This window comes from Macadamia integrifolia, chromosome 2 (genome assembly GCF_013358625.1).
Source record: "Macadamia integrifolia cultivar HAES 741 chromosome 2, SCU_Mint_v3, whole genome shotgun sequence".
NCBI classification, from domain to species: Eukaryota; Viridiplantae; Streptophyta; class Magnoliopsida; order Proteales; family Proteaceae; genus Macadamia; species Macadamia integrifolia.
In genome coordinates, this window is record NC_056558.1 from 16,118,429 (window position 1) to 16,146,160 (window position 27,732).

Below are 27,732 nucleotides of genomic sequence, written 5' to 3' on the forward strand. Positions count from 1 at the left end.
ATCTTGCTTTCACTGTTTTGGGGCCTAATCTATTTCATGAGTAGAAATTGGATTACAATAACCATTGCTTCCATCGCTCAATGATAATTTTTTCATAGTTTTTTACTTTATTGTATAAAGTAATTTGCTCTTTATAAGTATACAAATCAAGTTAATAACTTGATAAATAAAAAATATACAATAAACTATAAAAATAATATCCGAATTTTTTGCCTGACTTTTATTTTTTTAATCGAATAATTCTCGAATCCGAATCTGACTCCGATTTTTATTTTGTCTGCTTTTTTGACCGCTATTTTGACCGAATCCTTAAATTAATCAATCGAATTATTCCGAATAATTCTCCGCCCGAATAATTCCCTAATCCGAATTTGCTGACTATTGTCACAACTACAGTCTTTCGAGTTATGTATCCAGGTCAGCAACCAAGGATTTCTCCATGTACTCTACGTACATCCGTGAGCTTGCTCTAAGCCCATTACCTTTGGTAGCAAATGACTTATATTTCTTCAAGTTTGAAACTGCATAATTTAAGGTCAGCTGCTTCTTCATTGGATCATCCTCCTTGCCCTTCTTCATCTAATTTTCATAATGCTCTATCTTGTGAAAAGTCATCACCTTGTGCGGTAGACTTAAATCCCCATCGTTTATAACTCAAATATTTTTATAAGCACTTAACTATGAGTTAAACTAGTTGTTAGAGTAAAGTCAATTCAAATTGATTTTGAATTTAAGCTAAAGAACATTAATTAGAAGTAATTAAACTTCATTATAAATTAAAGACTTCCAAGAAAAACTAGCTATTAAACTCTCTTAAACACCACTTAATATGTCTAGAGAACTCCACACTTGATTGTCTATTAAGCTACTCATTCAATGATTTAAGCTACGAAGTTTGGATCAAATAATGTCTCTTCATGGTTGATTGCGTACCACCACGGGTTACCGTAAAGATAGAGGACTTAGAAACTGAGCTTCTGTGTGGACGGATGATCATCACTATTGTCCGCTAGAGTTTACTTTAGTATTCTTTTATACTCTATCGATCACAGCTTTACATTGATGAGCATGGACAACAAGGTCTACATATTCTCCAAGTCAAATGACCTAATTTCTTAGGTTTTCACTCAAGGATTAAAGTATCGGTATCGATCGCCGTATCGGTCAGTCAAAATTAAGATACGTATCGGATAATATCGTATCGTATCGGAGATACACTAAGATACGTTAAAGATACACACATAAATGGATAAGAAACATTTTTTTTAAACACTTTTGCATAAAGAATTTGTTAAAAAAAGCTATTGATAACATGTATTATGCATAAACACTAAATTGAGGGTATCGTACTAAGAATTCAAGGTTTGTAGTTGTCCCATAAATGTAAAATCCTTGTTCCCAACCTTGATTTCCACTTTAGTTAGAGAGAAATATGGCTGACAGCAACTTTAGAACAAAAACCCTTCAAAAAATCGTGTTTTTTTTTTTAAAATTACCCATTTTGGCCATTATATGACCATAGCGCACTGTATCGGTACATACCGATACTCACCGATACGTACCGATATATATCGATACTCACCGATACGTGCCAATATACCGATACGTACTGATCGATACATACCGATACTCACCGATACATATCAATACATACCGAAACGTACATTTTACCTCAATTTTATAATTTTCATAGTCGTATCGAGGCATATCGTATCGTATCTATGTGTATTGGTGGTATATTGATGCATATCGGTATGTATTGTAGGATATATATCGATACGAAAGGATTTTAAAAATTTCATGTATCGTATCGATGTGTATCGTATCGATCGACTAAATTTAAGATACGTATCGGAGGGTATCGTATCAGTATCGGAGATACTTAAAACCATGTTTTCACTTAAGTCTCATTACCTATGGGTTTATCTGATCTCGTAGAGATCTTGACATCAACTAACGCTACAAATGCAGACTTTTCACTGTATATATTATCATGTTTTTGGATTAGAACCACCTATAAGGTAAGCTTTTTATATATGATTACCATTTATACACATTAATAAAACATTGGCAACAAATTTTTGTAGTAAATGAAAATATATGATTTGGTGCCACCAAAGATATGACAACAACCACTATATATATATATATATATCACTATGTGCTTGGATTGGAACCATTTATAAGGTAATGTTTTAATAGATTATTACTATTTAAATACATTTATGAAGCATTGGCAATTTTTTTTTCCAGTAATATTTTATAGATTGTTACTATTTAAATACATATATGAAACAACCCCAAGGAGGTAGCCAAGTTGGCAAGGGACCTTCACCTCTGGAAGTATGTGGTTCCGAGTTCTATTCCTTTTAAAACCCTTATGTATCGATACGTATCCTACGATACGCACCGATACACCACCAATACGCACCGATACTCACCGATACTTTATGAAAATTTTAAAATTGAAGTGAAATGTACGTATCAGTATGTATCGGTACGTATCGGTACGTATCGATACGGTCACAAAATGGCCAAAATGGGTAATTTTTTAGAAAAACACAATTTTTTGAGGTGTTTTTGTTCCAAAGTTGCTGCCAACCATTTTTCTCTCTAACTAAAGTGGAAATCAAGGTTGGGAACAAGGATTTTACATTTATGGGACAATTACAAACCTTGGATTCGTAGTGCGATACTCTCAATTTACTGTTTATGCATAATACATGTTATATATAACTTTTTTTAACTATTTTTTTTATGCAAAAGTGTATAAAAAAGTGTTTCCTATCCATTTATGTGCGTATCTTTAGCGTATCTTAGCGTATCTCCGATACGATACGATACCCTCCGATACGTATCTTAATTTTGACCGACCGATACCGATACTTTAATCCTCAGATATGTATGGACCCGCGGGACTAGTTAGGCCAAAGGTTTGGATAACCGTTGGTAGCAAAAAAAAATGACAAATTTTTTCTTTTACAACTAATGAAAATATACGATTTGATATCACCAAAGATATAAGAACTAATGTTAAAAATGCAGACAATCCACTATATATAGTAGCATGTTAGGATTGGAGTTATCTCTAAGATAGATTTTTATAGATTGTATTACCATCTAAACACATTTATAAAAATTGACAAATTTTTTTTACAATTGATGAAAAATATTTGATTTGATGCCACCAAAGATATGACAACTGAAGTGTATATAGTATCATGTGTTTGGATTGAAACCATCTATAAGATTTTTATAGTTTATTTCCTTTTGAACACATCTATAAACGCTAGTAACAATTTTTTACTATTAACAATAGGATATATATATATATATATATATATATATTGATGCCACAAAAATAGACACTCCATTTCTTTTGCGTGACTCTCTCTCTCTCTCTCACATTCTTCCACATATTCTTAGCCCTAAGACTTATGTTTCAACTTAAGTTTTCAGTTAAAAAAGAAGAAAAAAAAGGAAAGAAAAGTTGCTTAAATGGCCATGGATGGTATTGCTAGCGTCCTTTTGAAGGTAATAGTTATGATCGTGTCTCTTATTATTGTGACATCCATTAGAGGGGCTCAAAAAGAAGAACTATGTGTGAGATTTCCAATTAGGTGGGCTAGCATAGTCCAAGGTTTGTTTCTAAAACCGGTTTAATAGTGATGACTACAGACGGAGGAAGCAGATAGTATCTAATATTGGTAAGTGATCTGTATGGAGATATTTGATTCTATTGGCACACTTTAATGATATGAAATATATATTATTATGTGTGGACCTAAGGTATTGTTTCCTTAATGGGAAGGAAACTCTAATTTCCTTGTAGGGTTGATCCCAATCCTCCACCCTATATATAGTTATCTACCGATCCATTAAGTGATGCTAGTGATCCAAAAAGAAAGGGAAGGATGGTATACCAGACCAACATTGATCGTGGTATACAAGGAACATGTGAAAAGGGATAGGAGGAGTTGTCATTCTTCAGACATCGATTTAGGTATGTCGTTATTGTCTCTATAGTAATTGTATTACATGGTTATTTGATCTCCATGCGACGTATTGCATGTATCTTTGCTATCAATGGCATCAAAGCCAGGTTTACCTTGAACTATGCTAGCCCACCTAATTAGAAATTTTATACTTACAATCTCTCTCTCTCTCTCTCTCTCTAATGATATTTATGGCAAGAGATCATTGCCTAATAGTATTATCATGTTTATGAATATAGAACGATAAGCATATAAACCATGAATTCGTCTTCTGTTTGCAACTTTTCATATGATTTATGAATGGTCTCATAAAGATTGTGTTCATAATGTAGTTCGGTCTTCATTCCAATTTAGGCATAATCCATTTTTTCCTATTTCTAGGAGGAGGATTGAGACTGTAATAATCTTTATGGTAAGAAGCATGTCTTACTTGATACAAAAAAATTGCATGTATTAAGAACTTGTGAGAGGGTTATCTGAACAAGTTACAGAGAAAAACGCATCAATGGTATTCAATGGAATGGTTTCATACATAGGAAGGGCAGCGAGGTCTTTCATGTGGGAAACAGAGTTAGACAAAGATGATACTAGCATACCCGCCTGGAAAAAGTAATAGGACTAGACAATGAGTCAAAAATGTAGAGTAATCCTTTATTTATGTTCACAATTCCCTTTCCTTGCTCAGGCAATGTTCTTTGCTTCCATGTTGACTTAGAAGGTTTTAAATCAAACAAAATTTTCTTTTTCAATATATGACAAATGGTTTTAACTTGCCTAACCCAGATACCACAAACCATCTAATTGGAACAAATGGTTCAACTAGATCATACCTAAAAAATCCGCCAAACCAATTTTGACCATACAAAATCATTATTTTGTGGGTTATAGACCCTAATATTGGTTGCAATTTTACACCATTCCTTCTCTCTCCAAAGAGATGGGGATGTTTGTACCCAATAGGAAAACATACCATAATTCTCAAGTGCCTCCACTAGGGGCTATCAAACTCCTGATGTTGCTTGGTCTTGTAATATTCTATTTATTGTACACTCATTTCACGTTATATATTATAAGGGTTTTGATTTTCTTGTTTTCATGTATCGTATATTTTATGATGTATGATATGTTGTGACAAAATAATAAAATATGTTACTTGCCTATATGAAACCACAACTCTACCCATAACCTGTTTAATTCTCAGCAAAATTCCATTTTCGACACCATCATTTTTTAAAAAGACTTCCACGTAGCTAGCTGAGTATTGTTACAGAACAAAACAATTCTGAAAGATGCCAGACTTTGTCATAAAGTCATCCTTTTCCAGTTTGCAAGATTAGAAGTCCAGGATTAACTACATCATGCAGTGAGAAGAAACAGCACTCTTTTGGCCTTCTTGCAAGAAAATAAAGAATATCCAAGCATAAAAGATAAACAAAATGCATTGCACCATAAATAAGTAAAGTAACTCTGGGATCAATATTTACATTAACCCAAGACAAAAGTAACTTCTGCAAAACTCTTTCAGTGTGGCTTAAAAGAATCATAGGCAGACCAGCCAACTTGTTTTGTTATGAAAGACAACCAAAACCAATAAAAAGTGACATAACCATCTAAATAAAACCCATGAAATATAACATTACAAAGCAAATGAAAAATACCAATCCAAAATGGTTAAGCTGTTGGACTTTGCTACACTAATTTAAGCTCACTACAAAACACTAGATCGAATGCTTTAACTACTACTTATCTACATTGTCCTCATTTAGACTGGCATTACCTTCTTCAGGCTTCACTATATCATCAACTCTACGGCTATTATCGTCGACCCCAAGGACATCATCCATCATATCATCTTCTCCCACATTGATATCTTCCACGTCATCCTCATCAATATTGTTGCCACTACCAGGGATCTTCCGCATCTTGGGCCCATGCTCAAGTCTGTGGGTTTCAAGCTCTTTGTCCATTGTCTCCTGGTTCAAATTGTTGTTAGCTCTTCTTGCATTTCTTCCGTTCTGCCATCTCTCCAGTTCTGTTTCCACATTGGAGACATATTGTTCTGCAATCTGCTTCTGATAGTCTGATAACTCCTCCCTTCTAGCAGCTTTCCATTCCAGAAAAGCCTGCCAGGTAATTTGCAAGTATTAATCAACATTTCTTTCTACCTATGCACTCAAGACATTATTATTTCAAATCTGAAAGGAGGTATTCTCAAGACATTATTATTTCAAACCTGAAAGAATGATTAATACCTCCTAGAGAGTGATACGAGTGTGAAAATAATTTTGACAATTTAAATCATATTAGAAAACAACTAAACCTTTGCATAAATCAGTGATATCCAATAGAAAAAGATGCCAGTTGATACAGATCAACCAACCTATGTGTAGCACCCAAAGGCACTTCTGGTTATACCAAATATCAATCTAATGAGCAGACTCTTGTTAATAGATCTCCTTAAATTGTCAACCACATAAAGCAAAAGCATCTTGAATCAGATTCACAATGTGGTTTCCAAATCACTTCCAATGAACAAAGCAATTCATTTCAGTAGTAGAAAGATTAGCAACAAAATCCAAACTACAACACACCTTTTCCTTACGCTCCTCAACCAGAGCTGCATCTTCCTCCAGTGGTTTTGCAGGCATATAATATATTGGCGGCTCCGCTTTAGTCCTAACATACCACAACCCACAAACATCAAACAAGAGTCAGACATTACCAAAATAAAAATTTTGTTGTTCTACCTATAATCCTGCAAAGAAGCAGGAAGCATCCAGTTTCTTCAATATCATGCACACGAACAGAAACTTATCTTTGTCTCAATAAAATTGTGAATATGGACACTTTGTACCAAAATTAAAAATAACCTGCAAGAAGAGAATTGAACATGTAAACAATAACCAAGAAAACATACAACTGGAAAAAGTACAGCCGGAAATATTTCAGTCTTCTTATTTCTGTTTTAATTCCATGTACCTTAGAAAATTGCAAAGCTTTTTATGGTGCTCACTCCACCGAAGAAATAGCAGCTCCAACTTCTTTTCTTCGGCCTTGGCTGCAACACGTGCTCGGAGAGTCTGCAGTTAAAAAAGGTGATCAGATGAACAAAGAAGCTATTTTCAAGTTTGCTCCAGACACAAGCTTATGACATGGGAAAAAAGCAAGCAAACACACCAGATCTCTTCTCCTTTTTTCAGCAATTTGCTCACGTTCCTGCTGCCGCAGCCTTTCACTTTCTTCACGTGCCCTTTGCTCAGCCTAGAGACAGTTTCAAACAATAAACCATCACACAATGAACTCAAGCCAGAACTCACTCCACTAACCAAGATGAATCATCATATTTAATATGAAATGTTTAATTCTTGTTCCCTAGGAGGAATAATGATGCAGTTAAAGTATTACATAGGGGTTTGTGCCTTTGAATTATTTTATAATTTCATTAGAGTAAGTTGTTAATGATTGGGTGATTGAGTCCAAGTTAAGAGTCAAATTCTGTTTTAGTTTTGGACAAGGATTAAGATTGTTTTAAGTCTTCAAGTACATGATGTAACGAAGGATTAAAGAGATTAGAATGAACAAAGTTTCTTTTGGGATTCTCACGCTTCTGTGGGCTGCTGCTATGAGCCACCTTCTTTTCTCCCAACTCTAAGATCTACTCTTCCAGGTGTGTCCTCTCAATACTTCTCCATATTCTTCTCTCTTCCTTCCCTGTTATTATTATGATACAGTTTATTTTTCCTTCTTGTGGTACTTCTGGACTGAACTAATTTGACTTCCAACACACCCTCACAAGTCAGTTTGGTCCAAGATCTTGGGCGTATGTTGCCCTTTCCTAGGCGACCCAGAGCATACGTTCAAGCATCTAAAGATCATTCCCGCTATGATATATTTCTTTGGCACCAAATCTTGTCCTGTACAGTCCACCAGATCCATTCTGCAGAGCCTGACATCCTCTTAATACTTGATATTTGAGACTCTTGTTGGTTGATCCTATGAGGTTCAGGGGTTGAAAACTTAATACTACAATCTTATTGGATTTAGTTGCTTGGGTAGGGAATTGTTTCAATCGTGAGTGAGTTTTTTCTACCGCTGGGTTCTCTTCCTATCGAAGGTTGAAGTAGTATTGTTCACGGGAATTACTATTATGACCTTCTGTTTAAATTCCTTTGAATCTTTACCTCTTTTATTTTAAATTCCCAGAATACACCCCAACTTATTTATGTACTTCATTTTAGCCCCAAAATCTGTTCCTCTTCTTTATTGGTCTTTAACTACCATTCAATTACTTCTTATTAATGGTACCTTAATCACTCTTGTGGCCCATAGCAATCCCAAGGTAGGGTTTTGAAATCAGGTTCGCATCAAATAGTCCATCTAATTGACCCACAAAACTTGCGGTAATCAACCTTTGACAAACGATATGAACCACCGAACTCCATAATCTCTCATTTGGATGGTTAGCACAATTAGTTCTCTATTATTAATACCATCGGTGTGCATACTTCCTACAAGTGCATGATATTTAAATTCAAGAAGATCCGTAATACTTGGACACTTATATAATATCAGAATTGAATCCTGAAAGGGGCTAAAAGGCAAACTGCTGGACAGAAAAGAGATCTATGTATTTCTTTCTTAATCGGTAGTTATTCATAGTTGTATTTTTACATGATCAATAAAGATTATGATATTTACAAGAAAATGAAATCATATAGCCTTTGGATCTCTCTAAATATCTATAAGGAATTATTAGAAATTAGAGAATATTAGTTAGGGGAAAAATAGTACTTGGAAACCTTTCTATCACAAATACCACTTTTCAACCACATGGGTGGATGATTTGGCAATTTGTCCATTGGATAGATTTGGAATATGTTGGATAGGCCACTTGTCAAATTTGGTGCATATCTCAACCATATGACCCACCATGTCTTGGATGTCCCCCTTAATTTTGAAAAGTTCCTGATGCATTCAGATTGTGTTCACTTCCTAGACTATTCAAAGTTCTTCCCTCTTTATCACATGTCATGTCTATTCTGTAATATATGACAATGTGGATAACATATGCACCAAATTCAGGCCCCAATCAAACTGCCAACGGGTTCTGGGTAAAATTGTGATGGAACCCAGTAACTAAGTTGGTTATCCCACATGTACAACAGCTGGTTCTTACAATTTTATACTAGTTATTTTCTAAAACCCCTTGTAATGTAATACTGAATTTGAAGACTCAAAACAGTACCAATTGACAATAATCAAGGAAATAGTTCAGATTAAGGAGAATTCAGATAACTCAAAATCATCTCACCTAAAATATATATACATATATACACAATCAGTTCACCAGAATAGGTTCAGAGTCAAATCGAATTTATCAAATCATTAGTATAACAGTGACAGAATTATAGTTCAATCTAATGGACAGATCTGAAATTAGGGAGTCAATCCTAGTTGTGCTAGGAGAAGGGCATTTCGGTAATTTCACAGATCATGTTAAAACTCAGAAGGCAGCAACATAAAGGTCACTCGAATCGGATCTTAAGATATGAATATCAGCAGAATTAAATCAGTAAATCAGTAACTCAACTCAGTATTCAGTTGCACAGAATATCAGTTGAGAGAAAAGAGCAGAATTGGAATAATGAATTAAATCCGTATCAGCAGGTCATGGTCAAATTCTGCTCGAAGGCCTTCTTCAGGCTGAAGTACAACTAATCAAAAGTTGAAGAGAATCTAAAGGTTAGATTGCTTAATCTCAAAAAAAATGTAGCATATGATCTTCTAGAAGCGAAGGTTCTAGTTACAGGAAAACTAGAAGAATAACTAGAAAAATACATGTACTTGGTAATGGACGACAAATGATGGAAGAATAAGAACAAACAGATATTAAAAACCCGGGCTTTACACTGCAAGATAGTTCGATTGGATCAAACACAAATCTAAACCTTGATCACAAACAAGGGGTTTTTTGACCCAACACAAGAGGATCTTCACCAAAGGAGAAGTAGAGCAGCAATAGCCTTTTCATTCATCAAAATTCGTGTACAATGCTGGCCTCCCTTACAAACCTATATAGAAGACTAAAAAATAGATTCAAACATTGAAAACGAAAGGCCTAACCCAATCCTTAACTAATAAGGCATCCTGAACTGATTAGAAAACTAAATAATAAAGGAAATTAACTCAAAGCATAGACAGATGATACGTCCTAACATGCCTATGACTTAGAAGTTTGATGTGGATTCATAACAAAGAAATAAATAATTAAAGACAACTTAAATTGAACCAACATAGAACTGGTTCAACTGAATTAACCCAAAACAACTTCAAAATAAAGTAAGTCCTAATAAAGGAATTTTTGTACGCAATCTTATCACCATGGTTTAGACCCATTAAAGTGGCCTACTACATTGGACCAAAGGCCCAACATGTATACAACCCAACCCGAGACTTATTCATAAGCAAACAAGTCTCTTCTAGTGATATCTCTGCATAAGGTCTCAAATAAATGAATAATGGTAACTTTATTTATTTTCCCCTCTTAGCATAACACACTTTTTCTTTCAATGAGGTGAAATCTGCCATTTACACACGTACTCAAAAAGCATGCAAGATAATGACAGTTCTTGAGAATGACATGATGGTAAGTCACTTCCGAATATTTTGAAAACTCATTTTTTTATCCCCAACTTATAGAACTTTAGGGAACAAGACAAAGGGCAATCAAAAGAAGGTTACATTTAGACAGTCCCTTTATATAATATTGTGATAGTATTAGTGTCAAAACAATGCCATCTGTATCCTATCACAAGATGTGGCCCAGAATTCAGGTAGAACAGATTGATTACAACAAGCACGCCTACTTTCAAAAGAACATTTCCTTCGGTATCCACAGCCACTTTTCATGATCTTCAACATGCTATCCTTCATTGAGGTTAGGGTTAACTTCATTTATGCTCTTTCACACAGAGAACACAATGTTTGGATGGTAATTGTCCATGGCTGTAAAGGGATAGAAATAATTGCAACAAATAAGCATGGACTATCAGTCCCCCACACCCACCCCCCCCCCCCCAAAAAAAAAAAAAAAAAAACCTCAAATGGCCCACATGCATGGAAAACCAGAGGGCAAGAAATTCATAAACCTACAAGGAGCAGGCTTAGTTTATTGGATTAGATTCATTTCCAGTTATTTGTAGAATAAGTTTCATTTCAGCTACAATTAACTAACTCCCTTAAAACTACACAGGCTCTTGATGATGCTATAAGAACATTTTAGTCGATTGAAACAGTATTCACTGTCATACTCACTCTCTGTAAAGAGTTTGACCTCCGCATGTAAGCCTCTGTTGCCGAGAGATGTTTGTCTTCTTTCCTGAATTTCTACAAATGTGAAAACAGAAGTATGGGTTAAGGTAATAATCGCAGCAGGATCCAAACCAGTTAGGAATATCAAAACATAATAAAGGTATAGAGAACTTGAGAATAGACCCTTTAACACTAAAGTAGGCATCTCAATAATAAAAAAATGCATCAGAAACAGTAAAAGGAATTTGATAACAATGAGTGAAAGTGGTTCAAAAAATGCATCAATATGTAGTCTTATGATTTATGATGACGTTTTTATGAGCTATTGTAATGAAAGTGGTTTTGAACATGTTATATATATATATAGGGAATTTCACGGTTCACCCATAACAGAGTTCAATTCAGACGGTTTGAGCAGATACTCCCCCAAATTTATCTCAAAAACAAAACAACCCAAAGCTTCAAAACTTTATAAAGTGCTCCCACATCCTGCACATTATAATCCTTAACCTCAAACCTCTGGCACAACCTTCATGCATTCAGATTGAGGGACAGTTTAGGTGTACTCACTATAGTCCTACGTCAGGAAAAGATATCCTAAAAAGAATATTTCTAAATGGTTCAAGACTTCAAGCTCTCAGGACAACAATTTTTTGCAGCTCAAGAGTAGACAGGATATGTCTGCAACTAAGATTCCAATTGTTCCAAAGAACTGGATAAGATCAAGGGAAAAAGATCTTCACCTGAAGATCAGATGCTTGAATCTCTCTCGAACACCCACCAAGGGTCGAAATGATGAAGCCACAGAAATGCGATATGCATACCAAAATGACACATTTCCAGCATATTCAAGGAAGCGTATTTTAAAGCAATTCCATCATGTACTAATTGCAACTTCTACGAAGGAAATGAATACACCCAGTGGCCAGTACAACGTTCAAAAACTTTCTAGGTTATAACTCTATGATAGGAATCAAATCCATTAAGAAATTTAGCTCAGTAGCTCCCACCAAACCTTTACAGCGTAATTCAGAATCCCTCATGCTAAACTAGTGGATGCAAGATCCATTCAAGTGCATTCAAGTCTGACTAGCGGTACTACCAAAGAATAAAATGGGCTTCGCAAGACCTCAGTTTATCATGAGGATACAATATCCGAATCAGTAGCATTGTTAGTGCACAGCAGTAGTCTTAAACATGAAAAACAACACATAAACTACCGGAATTCATAAAAGTTGAACCCGTCAAAATAATTCAATCAACCATACTGACATATACACTGAAAGTAAAGTACCAAAACATAACTGCTAAGGATTTACCTTAACTCAATTCATAGATTCCATCCTTTAGAATAAATTACACAAAGTGAAATTCACTATGAACCATGTGCTGCAGATCACTTTAGACCAATCTACAAGTGATGGGTTCAATCTCTAAAATTCTATTTCAAGGGCTTATATTTCTTAGATACCAATCAGATCTAACAGCTAATATTGCTCAGATCTGACCAAGGTTTAAAGTATCGGTATCAGGTATCATATCGGAAGACTGACGTTAAGAGACGTATCGTAATGTATCTGAGATACAATAAAGATATGTATGGAAATGGTCAAGAAACATATGGAAATACTTATGTATATGCAAAATACAGCTTTGAAGCATAAAACACTAAATAAGTAGGGAAAGAGTTTTCTGTACAGGAGCATGGCCCCGGCCTCGGCCCCGGCCCTGGCCCCGGCCCCAGCATGGAGGCCAATGGAATGGAGTACACATTGAAGCATCAACATGGGTGGGATTTTGTGCTTCATGGGAGGCAGCAGTCATTTCACCCCACCCTGTGTCTGGGTGCAGGCAATGGCACCCTGCTCCTGGACAAAGTTCTTTTTCCCAAACAATTAATATGTTAAATATATCATTTATGAAAAGGAGAACAACGTACAACGAGACAAGTGCATTCAATTGATTATATATGAAGGATGAGGTTTCCTATATGTACTAATATACCAAATTTCTTTTAAGCATCATATTGGTACCATATTGTACCTGTACCTTAAAGATATGACACATATCGGTTAGTAACGACGGATATTAAAGGATACTTAAAACCTCAGATCTGATCTCATATCTAATGGCCACAATTTAAGAAGATACTTTCAGATATCAATAATTAAATTGCAAGATAAAATTCAGAAATAAAAAATAACTTAAATAATAATCGATGAGGTAGATTGAGAGAGAGAGAAAAGGGTGATTGATTTACGATGTAGTGGAGGAGATAGTTGGGAAGAAGAAATAGCTATTGGGTAGAGAAAATAGAAGGAAGAGAGAACATATCAATTAAAAATTTGTGAGAACAAATATAGGAGATAAGAAGGGAAGAGAGAAGTACCAACTGTTGAGGGGAAGAAAGGAGAAAGAAAGGTGAGGAAGGGAGAAAGAAGAGGATTAGGACTCTAGGCTACTAGCATATATAACTTAAGGACACCTCACAAGTCACAACCTTCTTGGCAGCCTACTAATGCTCGATTCAAGGATTACTACGGAATCTGCCAAGCATACCAACAACAACCAACTCGGCCTTATCCCAAGCTTCCATGCAAAGACAAAAAGTAAAAGTAAAAGTAAAAGAGAAGGTACAAAAACAACTCAGAAAAAACCCACCTAAATGGGGTCGGCTACATGATCCTTGCCCTCCAATCAACTCTACTCGATGTCATACCCGGGACAAGACCTAAACCATGCATGTCTTTCCTCACTACTTCGCCTATGGTCATTTAGGACTGCCCCTAGCTCTTTTAGATCCTTCAATCTGAATCAAATCACTCCTGGTTACTAGTGCATCCCAAGGCCTCCGTTGAAAATGAGCAAGCCACCTCAAACCCCTTCCTCGGAGCTTCTCATGAATTGGAGCAAATTACAAAGCAGCCCTAATATGGTCATTCTTTACTTTATCATTCCTAGTTTTTCCGCACATCGATCTTGACATCCTCTATCTCTGCTAACATAGCTTAGCTATATGAAACTTCTTAACTGCCCTACATTCTACTACATACATCAATAACAAGTCGAACAATAGTCATATAGAATTTTCCTTTGGCGGTCACACAACACTCTGGACGCACCTCTCCACTTCATCCATCCCACTTTAGTTCTCTATAAAACATCATCCACAATGCCACCCACTTTAGCACTCTTCTCAATTTTCACCATATCGTAATCCATCATAGTGTGACTACAGTTACAAATCATATACTCCGACTTTGATTTACTTATCTTAAAACCTCTTGATTCCAAGGTTTATATCCATAACTCCAACTTTGCATTAATCCCCACTTTTGTCTCATCCACCAAGACTATCATTAGCAAAGAGCATACACCATGGGACCTCGTCTTGAATGTTCCTACTTAAATCATCCATGGAAAGTGCAAACAAATGAGGGCTTAAAGCTAATCCTTGAAGTAGCACAATTGTAATTGGGAATCCACTGCCTTGATCTCCCACAGTTCTCACACTAGTCATCACACCCTCACACATATCTTTATTATATCCACGCATTTACTAGACACTATTCTCTTCTCTAGTACATGCCAAATTAAATCTCTAGGGACTATGTCATAGGCTTTTTCTAGGCTAAAATACCAATAGTAAAAGAAATATATGAACAAGAGCAAGTATGAGCAGAAACCAAGTTACCCACAACAACATATGGAATATTCTTCATCATATTACTATCAAACTCATTCTTAGGACACTAAAACTTCTGAATGCATCTCCTTCAACATAAGGACTCTACCCATGGACCCACTAAAAAAACATAAATTTTCGTGCACCCCACTAGATTCCCTTGCCCAACCTATTCCATTACTAGAACTTGGCCCATATTTAAACAAGCTTTACATTATTATTGTTAACTCCAGTCTTTATGGTTTAAGGGCCGTCTTTCCTAGTCAATCAAAGCATTTGACAAAGAGTGAAATTTTGAGCCAAATGGAGAAACCTAGGGCCAAAACTTGGCCCAAATTTAAAACGAAAGAGAACAGTTTCGAGCCCTCCCAAATAGCCTGCTACATTTTGAGAAACCCTAACCGATATCGATACAGGGAGTTGCATTCATCTCCAAGGCACTGAATTCATAAGCCAAAGAGCCAAACTTCAGACCCATAAACTAGTTTACTGCTTTTAAAGATTCTCTTTCGAGAGTTATTGACTTGTTATAAGATTTGGTTGTCTAAATTAATAGGTAACTGAGTAGAGTCCAGTTATATTTATTCAAGAGTTCTTTAAGCAAGGAAATGGAACCATGGAATTACATATGGATGGAATGAAAATTTTGTCACATCTATGGCTCTATGCGCTTGTGTACTGTATGGATTCATGGTTAGGGGATGGATTTCATCTTTGATTTAAGTGTATCCCAAAATCAGCTAAGGTGGAATTATTAGATTGTTGAGTTGGACTCCTAAGATACAACAGGGTAGAATCATCTACTGTTTTATTTAATTTTCTTCTTTCATGCTCTATTGGCTTACACTTGCCATTATTCTGAAAATTTTATTCAACAGCCTACAGGCATGATATTCCCCTACATTTTCTAGCTTTCAATACTGCTAGCTTATATTCTATTTCACACAGCATCAGCATACATAATCGACATCAATTTAGTATCCCCAGTTCCCCACAAATAAATGAAAATATGACATCACGTACTCAGGAAACTCTCTTGATCTACATCAATAGATGCCAGGTGGCTAAAGAAGTTCAGAACATTACCTAGTAAAAAAAAAAAGTGGGGGCCCTTGCAAGTCAATTATTAGTCATCTATAGCTCTTTTTTTTTTTGGGGGGGGGGGGGAGGTTAGGATTTATTTTTAATGTAAATGAGATCTAATGGAATTAGTGTATTTCCTTTCTACTTTTTTTTTTTTTTCATTTTCGATAGATGGAATAAAAGAAAAGAGAATTGTTTCAAGCCCTTCCAAATAGTCTGCTAGATTTGGAGAAACACTAGCAGAACTTAGTGGAAAGTCGAGATTGATATAGGGTGCCGCATTCATCTCCAAGGCACATTTTCATAAGCCAAAGAGCCAAACTCCAGACCCATAAACAAGTTTACTGCTTTAAAATATTCTGTTTTGAGAGTTATTGACTTATTATATGATTTGGTTGTCTAAATTAATAGGTAATTGAGTTTGAGTCTAGTTATGCTATTTATTCCAGAGTTCTATATTGAAGGCAATGCAACCGTCTTCTATAGTTTTAAATATTTTTTAGAGAGGATTTCTCTTCATCTAAAAGAAATATAATGTAATTATTGCAATTCCTTTCTAATTTTCTTTTTCATAAATGGAATAACAGAAAGAGAACTGTTTCGAGGCCTCCCAAATAGTCTTCTAGATTTGGAGGAACACTAGCAGAACTTAGTGGAAGGTCGAGATCAATATAGGGAGCTGCATTCATCTCCAAGGCACCATATTCATAAGCCAAAGAGCCAAACTTCAGACCCATAAACTAGTCTACTGCTTTTAAAGATTCTGTTTTTAGACGTATTCACTTATTATAGGAGTTGGTTGCATAAATTAATAGGTAATTTAGTGTGAGTTAAGTTATGCTAAAATATTCTAGATTTCTATATGTAAGGAAATGGAACCATCAAATTTACGCATAGATGGTATACAAATTTTGTTCACATCTATGTGCTTGTTTACTGTGTGGATTCATGATTAAGGGAAGGATTTCATCTTCGATTGAGAGTATGCTCAAATCAGCTAAAGTGGATCTATTAGTTTGTCGAGTTGGATTCCTAAGATACAACAGGTAACTCATCTACTGTTTTCCTTATCTTTCTTCTTTCATGATCTATTGGCTTACACTTGTCATTATTCTGAAAATTTTCTTCAACAGCTTGCGGGCAAGATATTTCCCTGCAATTTCTAGCTTTCAATATTGCTAGCTTCTCTTCTGTTTCACACAGCATTTGCATACATAATCAACATCAATTTAGTATCCCACCTAAATAAATGAAAATATGACCACTTTCTCAGGAAGCTCCCTTGATCTACATCAATAGATGCCAGATGGACCCCTTCAGAAGATCTATCACAGCTAAAGAAGATCAGAACATTACCTAGAGAAAAAAAATGTGGGCCCCTCGTAAGTCAATTATTAGTCATCTATAGTTTTTTTTTTTGGTTAGGATTTATTTTTATCTAAATGAAATCTAATGGAATTAGTGTATTTCCTTTCTCTTTTTTTTCGATAGATGGAATAAACGAAAAGAGAACTGTTTCAAGCCCTTCCAAATAGTCTGCTAGATTTGGAGAAACACTAGTAGAACTTAGTGGAAGGTCGAGATCGATATAGGGAGCTGCATTCATCTCCAAGGAACCATATTCATAAGCCAAAGAGCCAAACTCCAGACCCATAAACTAGTTTACTGCTTTTAAAGATTCTGTTTTGAGAGTTCGACTTATTATAGGATTTGGTTGTCTAAATTAATAGGTAATTGAGTTTGAGTCCAGTTATACTATTTATTCTAAAGTTCTATACTGAAGGCAAAAAAAAAAAAAAAATGTGGGCCCCTCATAAGTCAATTATTAGTCATCTATATATAAATATATATATATATATATGTATTTATTTTAATGTAAATGAGATCTAATGGAATTAGTGTATTTCCTATCTCTCTCCTTTTTTTTTTTTTCGATAGATGGAATAAAAGAAAAGAGAACTGTTTCAAGCCCTTCCAAATAGTCTGCTAGATTTGGAGAAACACTAGCAGAACTTAATGGAAGGTTGAGATCGATATAGGGAGCTGCATTCATCTCCAAGGCACATTTTCATAAGCCAAAGAGCCAAACTCCAGACCCATAAACTAGTTTACTGCTTTTAAAGATTCTGCTTTGAGAGATATTTAACTTATTATAGGATTTGGTTGTCTAAATTAATAGATAAATGAGTTTGAGTCCAGGTATGCTATTTATGCTAGAGTTCTATATTGAAGGCAATGCGACCATGGAACTTACGTATAGATGGAATAAAAATGTTGTTCACCGCCCTTGATCTACATCAATAGAGGCCAGATGGACCCCTCCAGAAGTTTTATCACAGCTAAAGAAGACCAGAACATTTCCTAGAAGAAGAAGAAAATGTGGGCCCTTCTTGAGTCAATTATTAGTCTTCTATAGTTTTAAATGTTTTTTAGTCAGGAGTTCTCCTCATCTAAAAGAAATAGAAATCGAATTAGTGTATTCCTTTCTCTTTTTCTTTCTTATTTTTTTCGTTTCGATAGATGGAATAAAAGAAAAGACAACTGTTTCAAGCCCTTCCAAATAGTCTGCTACATTTGGAGGAACACTAGCAGAACTTATTGGAAGGTCGAGATTGATATAGGGAGCTGCATTCATCTCCAAGGCACCATATTCATAAGCCAAAGTGCCAAACTCCAGACCCATAAACTAGTTTACAGTTTTTAATGAGTTATTGACTTATTATAAGATTTGATTGTCTAAATTAATAGGTAATTGAGTTTGAGTCCAGTTGTACTATTTATTCTAGAGTTCTATACTGAAGGCAAAAAAAAAAAAAAAAATCTGGGCCCTAATAAGTCAAATTAGTCATCTATATTATATATATATATATGCTAGGATGTATGTTTAATGTAAATGAATCTAATGAATATTATTCCAATTTTTTTTTTTTTTTTCATTTCGATAGATGGAATAAAAGAAAAGAGAACTGTTTCAAGCCCTTCCAAATAGTCTGCTAGATTTGGAGAAACACTAGCAGAACTTAATGGAAAGTCGAGATCGATATAGGGAGCTGCATTCATCTCCAAGGCACATTTTCATAAGCCAAAGAGCCAAACTCCAGACCCATAAACTAGTTTACTGCTTTTAAAGATTCTGCTTTGAGAGATATTTAACTTATTATAGGATTTGGTTGTCTAAATTAATAGATAAATGAGTCTGAGTCCAGGTATGCTATTTATGCTAGAGTTCTATATTGAAGGCAATGCAACCATGGAACTTACATATAGATGGAATAAAAGTGTTGTTCACCTCCCTTGATCTACATCAAAAGAGGCCAGATGGACACCTTCAGAAGTTTTATCACAGCTAAAGAAGACCAGAACATTTCCTAGAAGAAGAAGAAAATGTGGGGCCTTTTTGAGTCAATTATTAGTCTTCTATAGCTTTAAATGTTTTTTAGTCAGAAGTTCTCATCATCTAAAAGAAATAGAAATCGAATTAGTGTATTACCCTTCTCTTTTTTTTTTTCTTTTCTTTTCAATAGATGGAATAAAAGAAAAGAGAACTGTTTCAAGCCCTTCCAAATAGTCTGCTAGATTTGGAGAAACACTAGCAGAACTTAGTGGAAAGTCGAGATTGATATAGGGTGCTGCATTCATCTCCAAGGCACATTTCCATAAGCCAAAGAGCCAAACTCCAGACCCATAAACGAGTTTACTGCTTTTAAAGATTCTGCTTTGAGAGTTATTTGACTTATTACAGGATTTGGTTGTCTAAATTAATAGGTAATTGAGTTTGAGCCCAGCTATGCTATTTATTCTAGAGTTCTATACTGAAGGCAAAAAAAGAAAAAAAGGGGCCCCTCATAAGACAATTATTAGTCAACTTATATATAAATATAAATATAGGTTACGATTTATTTTAATGTAAATGAGATCTAATAGAAGTAGTGTATTTCCTATCTCTTTTTTTTTTTCGTTTCGATAGATGGAATAAAAGAAAAGAGAACTGTTTCAAGCCCTTCCAAATAGTCTGCTAGATTTGGAGAAACACTAGTGGAACTTAATGGAAGGTCGAGATCGATATAGGGAGCTGCATTCATCTCCAAGGCACATTTTCATAAGCCAAAGAGCCAAACTCCAGACCCATAAACTAGTTTACTGCTTTTAAAGAATCTGCTTTGAGAGATATTCAACTTATTATAGGATTTGGTCGTCTAAATTAATAGATAAATGAGTTTGAGTCCAGGTATGCTATTTATGCTAGGGTTCTATATTGAAGGCAATGCAACCATGGAACTTACGTATAGATGGTATAAAAGTGTTGTTCACCTCCCTTGATCTACATCAATAGAGGCCAGATCGACACCTCCAGAAGTTTTATCACAGCTAAAGAAGACCAGAACATTTCCGAGAAGAAGAAGAAATGTAACACCCCAAATCTCATCTCTTTACATTGACTGTAAACAGGCAAAGAGTGACAAGATAGAGAATCCAACACTACTAGCTTAGCTGGCAACAGTGGAATGCCAAAAAGGAAGGGATGACCCAACATGTACTTGTACCTTCTGCCAACAGTGTTGGAAGAAACAGCAGGAAAAGCGGGCCAGCAGGTATTTATTCACCTTCCATAAGGGTTGGTATAAAAAGGGGGGTTAAAACAAACTCAAGAAGAACAAGTGTGGTTTGACAGGTAGGAGAACTTTGAATATGTCAAACTAGCCTGTTGACTGGACAAAATGCCATAATTGGATAAAATGGAACCACACTTGTTCTTCTTGAGTCTGTTTTAACCCCCTTTTTTTTATTAACCCTTATGGAAGGTGAATAAATACTTGCTAGTCTACTTTTCCTGTTGTTTCTTCGAATACTGTTGAGTGTTGACAGAACGTACAGGTACATGTTGGGTCATCCATTCCTTCCCCGCATTCCACTGTTACCAGCCAAGCTAGTGTTGGCTTCTCCAGCCTATCACTCTTGCTTGTTCATAGTCAATGTAAAGAGATGAGATTTGGGGTGTTACAGAAAATGTGGGCCTTTCCTGAGTCAATTATTAGTCTTCTATAGTTTTAAATGTTTTTTAGTCAATTCTCATCATCTAAAAGAAATAGAAATCGAATTAGTGTATTCCCTTTCTCTTTTTCTTTTTTTCTTCTTTTCATTTCGATAGATGGAATAAAAAAAAAGAGAACTGTTTCAAGCCCTTTCAAATAGTCTGCTAGATTTGGAGGAACACTAGTAGAACTTATTGGAGGGTCGAGATCGATATAGGGAGCTGCATTCATCTCCAAGGCACCGTATTCATAAGCCAAAGAGCAAAACTCCAGACCCATAAACTAGTTTACAAGTTTTAATGAGAGATTGACTTATTATAGGATTTGGTTGTCTAAATTAATAGGTAATTGAGTTTGAGTGCAGTTATGCTATTTATTCTAGAGTTCCATATTGAAGGCAATGCAACCCTGGAATTTACGTATAGATGGAATAAAAATTCTGTTTACCTCTATGCGCTTGCTTAATATGTGGATTCATGATTAGGGGATGGATTTCATCTTGGAAAGTATGCCAAAATCAGCTAACGTGGATCTCTTAATTTGTTGAGTTGGATTCCTAAGATACAACAGGTTGACTCATCTACTGTTTTCCTTATTTTTCTTCTTTCATGCTCTATTGATTTACATTTGCCATTATTCTGAAAATTTTCTTCAACAGCCGACAGGCAATATATTTTCCAACATTTTCTAGCTTTCAATATTGCTAGCTTGTCTTTTGTTTCACACAGAATTTGCATACATAATGACATCTATTTAGTACCCCCCCCCAAACAAATAAATGAAAATATGATATCAATTTCTCTGTTTCACCATTCTACTTTAATTTTAAAACAAGCATCCAGATAAATCTGCTACAGCATCACAAATTTCATTTTTTTCATTGAAAAACACCTTATTAATTTCCTAAACATCCCTTTGAACTCCAAGCTTATTAGTGAATTTGATTATGTTCTTGATATTGCCTTTTAAATTTCAATTCTGAAATTATCCTGAATCAATTAGTTCCTCTTTTATTGCATCTTGTTACTGACATTATAAGGTAGGGATATTTCTAGCTTAATTGGTCCCCAACCCCTGCTGCTACCTCATCAGCCCTGGTATCCCCAGTTTGGAGGCAAATAAAAACTCAAGACTGCCTCTTCCTGCTTTCCTAGATTGTAAGGCCAAGACTTCTGGATATCTCATTTGCAGCATATCTGTTGGGTATTACCTTAATTGGAACAAATCAAAATGGCCCACACACATGTTTGCATATTAAACCAGGTTATTGATCAGGTACTCAAACCTAGACCCATACTGTAATAATTAGGGAAATATCCATCGAGTAATATAAGTAACTGGGCAGTTTTTTGACACCCCTACTTGCAAACCATTAGGTCATCTGCCCGATAAACACTGAATTGAGAATTCCATTCTCAAAATCAACAGGAAGCAACAATACTCAATTTTCTCGTTCATTCTGGAACTTGTCAATGCAAAGTCATTCCACATGCATCCTTTTGACCCATTGAAAAAACTGTAACTAATTTATAGGGAAATTTACCGCGCCACCCCCTAGAGAATGCCACTATTATAAGAACACTCCCTCTGTTTTACCAAATTATACTCAGACTCCCTACCGCCAGTCACTGTTAAGGAATATACATTATATACTGATGTTAGGTAATATATATTTTTTTAACCTTATATACTGATGTTAGGTAATAAATATTTTTTAAAGTACCAAAATACCCTAGTAGAAGAAGAACTACCTACCAAATCCTTCACGTTTTTAGAGCGTCGGCAATCTACCTCAGTAAAGAGCAGCGGCAACAAGCGGTGAACTTTGATGTGCATTATAGGAGTGCAATACTAAGAGGTGATTTCGAACAGATTACCATAGATTTTGTATATAGCGGCCTCCTTGTATAGGAATGGCCGGAAATTCTGTCACATGACTGCGTTTTGTGGGAAGGCATCACAGGGCAATGGCAGTCAGCTTTACAGAGCATATCAGTGGTTGAAACTTAAAATAGTTCACATCATGCACAACCTCTCTCCTATAAATATGAGACGACTTCTTTTGGTTATTCAAATCTCTGTTTGGGGTTTTTTCTAAAGTTCCTGCGCTGGTGCTTTTTATCTTCCCCAGACCTTCTGCCAAGAACAAAGACTCTGTAGAACGAGTTTGCTTGCAAGAAATTAGAACTACTCACAACAAATAAATCAATTTAAGCAAGGTAAAAATTCAATACAAGAACCAGCCTCTTTGCTACATATAAGAGGCAATCAAGCCCCAAGAAGAAATTGATATTAATCTTGATCTTAATTTCTCAACATGAAGAGGCAGAGCCTCCAGGAAGAAGATTACTATAAGCAGTAGAAGAAAAGAAACTAATGAGGAAACTTGATTCTTGAGATTTGAGGCTTAACAGTGGGTTTAATTAGTCCCAAGACCTCTTGCTGTCATCAAAATTCTGAGCATAATTGTAGGGGTCGTACTTGAAGGTCTGAGGTAAACCAACCATATTGGAACCCATGAGCTTTCTGAACACAGATCTCATCTTGTAGAACACATGCCTCCAGCTTCCCCTATTGTGGCAACCCAACATGGTGGTTTCCACCTCATTCATCTCCAGATCGCTGGCAAATGCTGGTTTTCTAGACAAAATCCAACTCCATCCCCAATCCGACCATTTCTGTATGGAACCTCCAACCAATTCTCCGATCGCCAACATGGATTTGGATCTAGGAATAAAGTTGAATGACGCAATCGAAGGAGATGGAATGTGGTAGATTCTCATTGATATGGAAGAGAGCCTTCGACGGAATCCTTGGTCATTTGGGTTCTTCTGAGATATCGGGAGGTCTTCATTGATAGGTGTGGAGGGGATAAAGCTTCGCTTCAGAAAGCTCACGAATGGAGCTCATGGTCCCTTCCAAGAAGAAGGAAGAGGGGGCGGGGTCAATGGCCATTGTCCAGCATTGAGAGGTGTTTTAGTGAAAAGGGTACAAGAGTCATTTCAATTGCTCACTTAACAGTGACTGACGGTGGGGGGTCTAAGTATAATTTGGTGAAACATAGGGGGTGGTCTTATAATTGTGGCATTCCCCAGGGGGTGGCGCAGTAAATTTTCCTAATTTATAATAATGGGCTTACAGAAGTTAATTCTCCTTACAAGATTCTTTCATGAATTGTAATTAGAGGTATACAGAAGTTAAATTTTCCTTATATGATTCACTTATATTGAAACCTCCTAAATAACCATCCTTGTTACTACCTATCAACTATTTCATGGCTTATGCTCTTCGCAGATGGCAGAAATACATAGATATGTCTAGATTTAAAGAACAACCACTACGGTAACGCCAATTGTATAGAAATTACATTAGTTTATCAGCAAACCATACATTTGGGGCCACCAGATGCTGTGAAAAAGTAAATAAATGGTGACAAAACCCACAAATAACTTGTATTCTTGTCCCTGTTTCACCACCATAACCACATACTGTTTGAATATTTTACATCTGTTCCAATCATCGTCATGAAGTACTAAAACAGAAGAGAAGAATTAGTTTCTCTCCGAGCTAGCATTCTTTACTCCATAATTATTTTAAATCTGTAAAGATTGTAAAGCACTTTTGGGCAGCAAAATGTTCTGTCGATTGTAATTACAGTTTGCTACATAACTAAAAAAATCTTGTTCTCACCAATATCAAGACAAAAGCATAAAACATAGTCACTACATTATGCATTCAAATCACAGAATTGATAAAACCAATGCCATTTGAATGTGCACCCAATCACTAAAATAAACCTAATCCAATAGCATGCACAGTTACCAAAGAAAGGCAGATTAAATCGTCAACGTATACACAGACCAGTAGGTGCGAGACAGAAATTCCCTCAAACATACCTCTAATGTCCCCAGAAGCTGCCCCAGCATTCTCTTGTTCCTGTTGACCAAACTCGGATCTTCATTTTTTGGCAAAACCCTAGGAACCTGCTCTGTCGGAATTTCGAAATCCTAAACAAACCCACAAATAGCTAAGTTTCCATGACACTTTCTACAATAAAAAGACAGCAACCAAATATAGGGTCCTCAATTTACCACCTTGGCTGCCGGCCTGTTGCCATCTCTCCTAAACCCGCCACGCTGAAGCTCTGGATTCGTCGATCGCTGATCACTCTCATTCTCAGTAGCAGTGACGTCGTCCACAGCCTCTTTCGTATCTTTCGTTCCTTCAGCATCCTCAGTTACCTCTCCATCCTCAACCTACACCATCGAACCAGTAAATACAAAGCAAAAAGTGATTTTGTAGCCGATAAAAACCTCCATTTAAATCCCTAAACAGAGATTTCACTCAACTTCAGTGGAAAAGTAATAACAAGAATACCTTCACAACAGCTGATGAAAGGCGTCTTTTGGCAGGAGGTTGATCATCAGAATCAACCCTATCGGCCTGAAACAAACGAGTGATGGAAATCAAAATCATAAGCAAAAGAACCCAGAGAAGAGATGGAGTGAAAGGGAAAGAAGATTAGAAGAATCAATTACTGGTCTGACAAACCCTCGCTGACGACCACCATTGGCGAAGTTTCTTGGGCCGTTGGCAGCCAAAGCTCCTCGGCGTAGACCCCTCGGATCCCGAAGCCGTTCTGTGATCTGTGAAGACAATAAAGCATTCAATTTATAAGATATATGAGAGAGAGAGAGAGAGAGAGAGAGAGAGAAAACTAACCTCCCACTGCTGCCGGTGAAGCTCTTCGATCTCCTTGCGAAGCTCTTCTGCAGTCTTTTCCACTGCTGTGCCCATCTGGTTGCCGCTTGCTTCCTGCGAGAAGGGAAGAAGAACCTCTACCCTACTTCGTTCGATTGGAAAGACCTAGACTAAACCCTTGTTGGTGAGAGAGAGCTGGGATTTCAGCTGATTTATATGTGATAACCGGAGAGGGTAAAATCGTAAAAGCAAACTGAATTAGAAAATTACCAGATTACTCAACATCAGGTTCCATTTACAAAGCTATCCACCTGATATTTCTGTCGATTGAATTACACAAATTTGAATTTGATATTACAAAAATACTCTAAACAGTGATTCTTCTTCCTGATGTTAATCAGGGTTTCTGTGTTTACACCCCTCTCTAAAAGTTTGTCAAAAATCAAATCAAAATTGAACCAAGTGTTTACGCCGAAATCAATTAATAAATTGTTCGGTTTTGATTTCAAAATCAAGATTGTTAAACGATTTAAACCGAAACGAACCATTTAAGTAAACCATTAATCTGACAAATATATATAGAGCAAGTTTAATTCATTCAATGTTTAAGTTTACATCTATTTCAATAAAAAAAATTAAGTTTATGCAACTATTAAAAGAAAGCATATAACAATAAAAATTTCAATTCAATATTAAGTTTACACTCATTTCAATAAAAAAAATTAAGGATAAAGAAGTCGCTTGAATAAAAAAAATTAGAACACCTTAAAAACTGTTTTTAACGTAACCATTTATAAACGATTTTGATTTCATTATCTCGATCTGATTATTAGACAATTTGATTTTGGTTTTATCTAAAAGATCCTACACCGAACCGAACTATTTACACTGATATCAAACCGTTTAACACCCTTATCTCTCTGGCTCACTGTTCGTCATATTTGAAGATCTTCATTGCCAACTCCACACCACTTTGAAACCAACAAGGTCTTTGGTCAAGATCTGACTATAGATCCAATGTAATCGGCATTGACATCGATATTGGAGTCTAGCATGAGTGCCAAAGCTTATTCATTCGCAATCTCAGCCCTGTTGAATCCTTAGTTGTGTAGGTTCCAGTTCAACAACCCAACCTCTCATCCTCATCCTCCTCCTCCTCCTCTTGCACAACGGACTCCTCACTCTCCTATTCTTTTCTCATCTTCTATTGTAGGAGGGACTGGTTTGGGGTGTTGATGGCAGAAGATACAGTGGGGCTGCGGTTAGGGGGCGTTGTGACAGAGTGGGTGGGGGTGGGGAGGCACAGTGGTGGTGGTGGTTGTGCTGGGGTTACAAGAAGAAGAAAAGGAAGGGGGCTGCAATTAGGGGGCGTTGTGACAAAAGTGCTTATCCTTGAAATATTCTTAGTAGGTTCCCCTTCTACCAGGCCATTGGAACGAAAAACATATGAATTCTTTTATAATCGATGATTAATGAACTATCAGTGGAATTGAGGGAGATTCAATGGATTGAATAGACATACTTAATCATCTTTAACTCTTGTTCTATGTGATCAGAGAAGACACAAGAATGGCATGAGATGAGGAGGAGAATTAGTTTTGGAAGCACACCTCTAGATCGTCCATGTTCTGGCATCTTCCCACTACCTCTATCGACAAGCATGCTCCCTATGTGCCCCCTTCCTCCCTCCCTATGCCCTTTCCCTTCACTCCCTTTCTCCTCTATCCATCAAGTGGTGTGAGGACACGCTCAGCCAAACGCTCCACTAACATCGGTTTTGTTGTGGTAAGTAATGGAATTGAATTGTATTTCTTAGTTTGGAATATTACAACCTAGTGACCTATATATATGGTCAGATTCCACAAAATTAGAAACTCTATCACCTAAATGTTGTTTTCTGGTCGTCCTTGTTGGCAACCTCGAC

The 27,732-nt window shown here is 36.1% G+C and overlaps 1 protein-coding gene across 1 annotated transcript; it reads right to left on the reverse strand.

Moving 5' to 3' along the window:
* Positions 1-5,423: 5,423 nt before the first annotated feature.
* LOC122069415 (pinin) lies at positions 5,424-25,988 on the reverse strand. Its single transcript, XM_042633432.1, has 10 exons — positions 25,830-25,988; positions 25,646-25,753; positions 25,485-25,550; positions 25,202-25,363; positions 25,004-25,114; positions 11,310-11,381; positions 7,173-7,256; positions 6,975-7,075; positions 6,587-6,671; positions 5,424-6,118 (listed from the first exon to the last, which is right to left on the reverse strand). Exons 1-10 carry the CDS (start codon positions 25,902-25,904, stop codon positions 5,735-5,737), a joined length of 1,248 nt encoding a protein of 415 aa, XP_042489366.1. The 5' UTR covers positions 25,905-25,988; the 3' UTR covers positions 5,424-5,734.
* Positions 25,989-27,732: the final 1,744 nt, after the last annotated feature.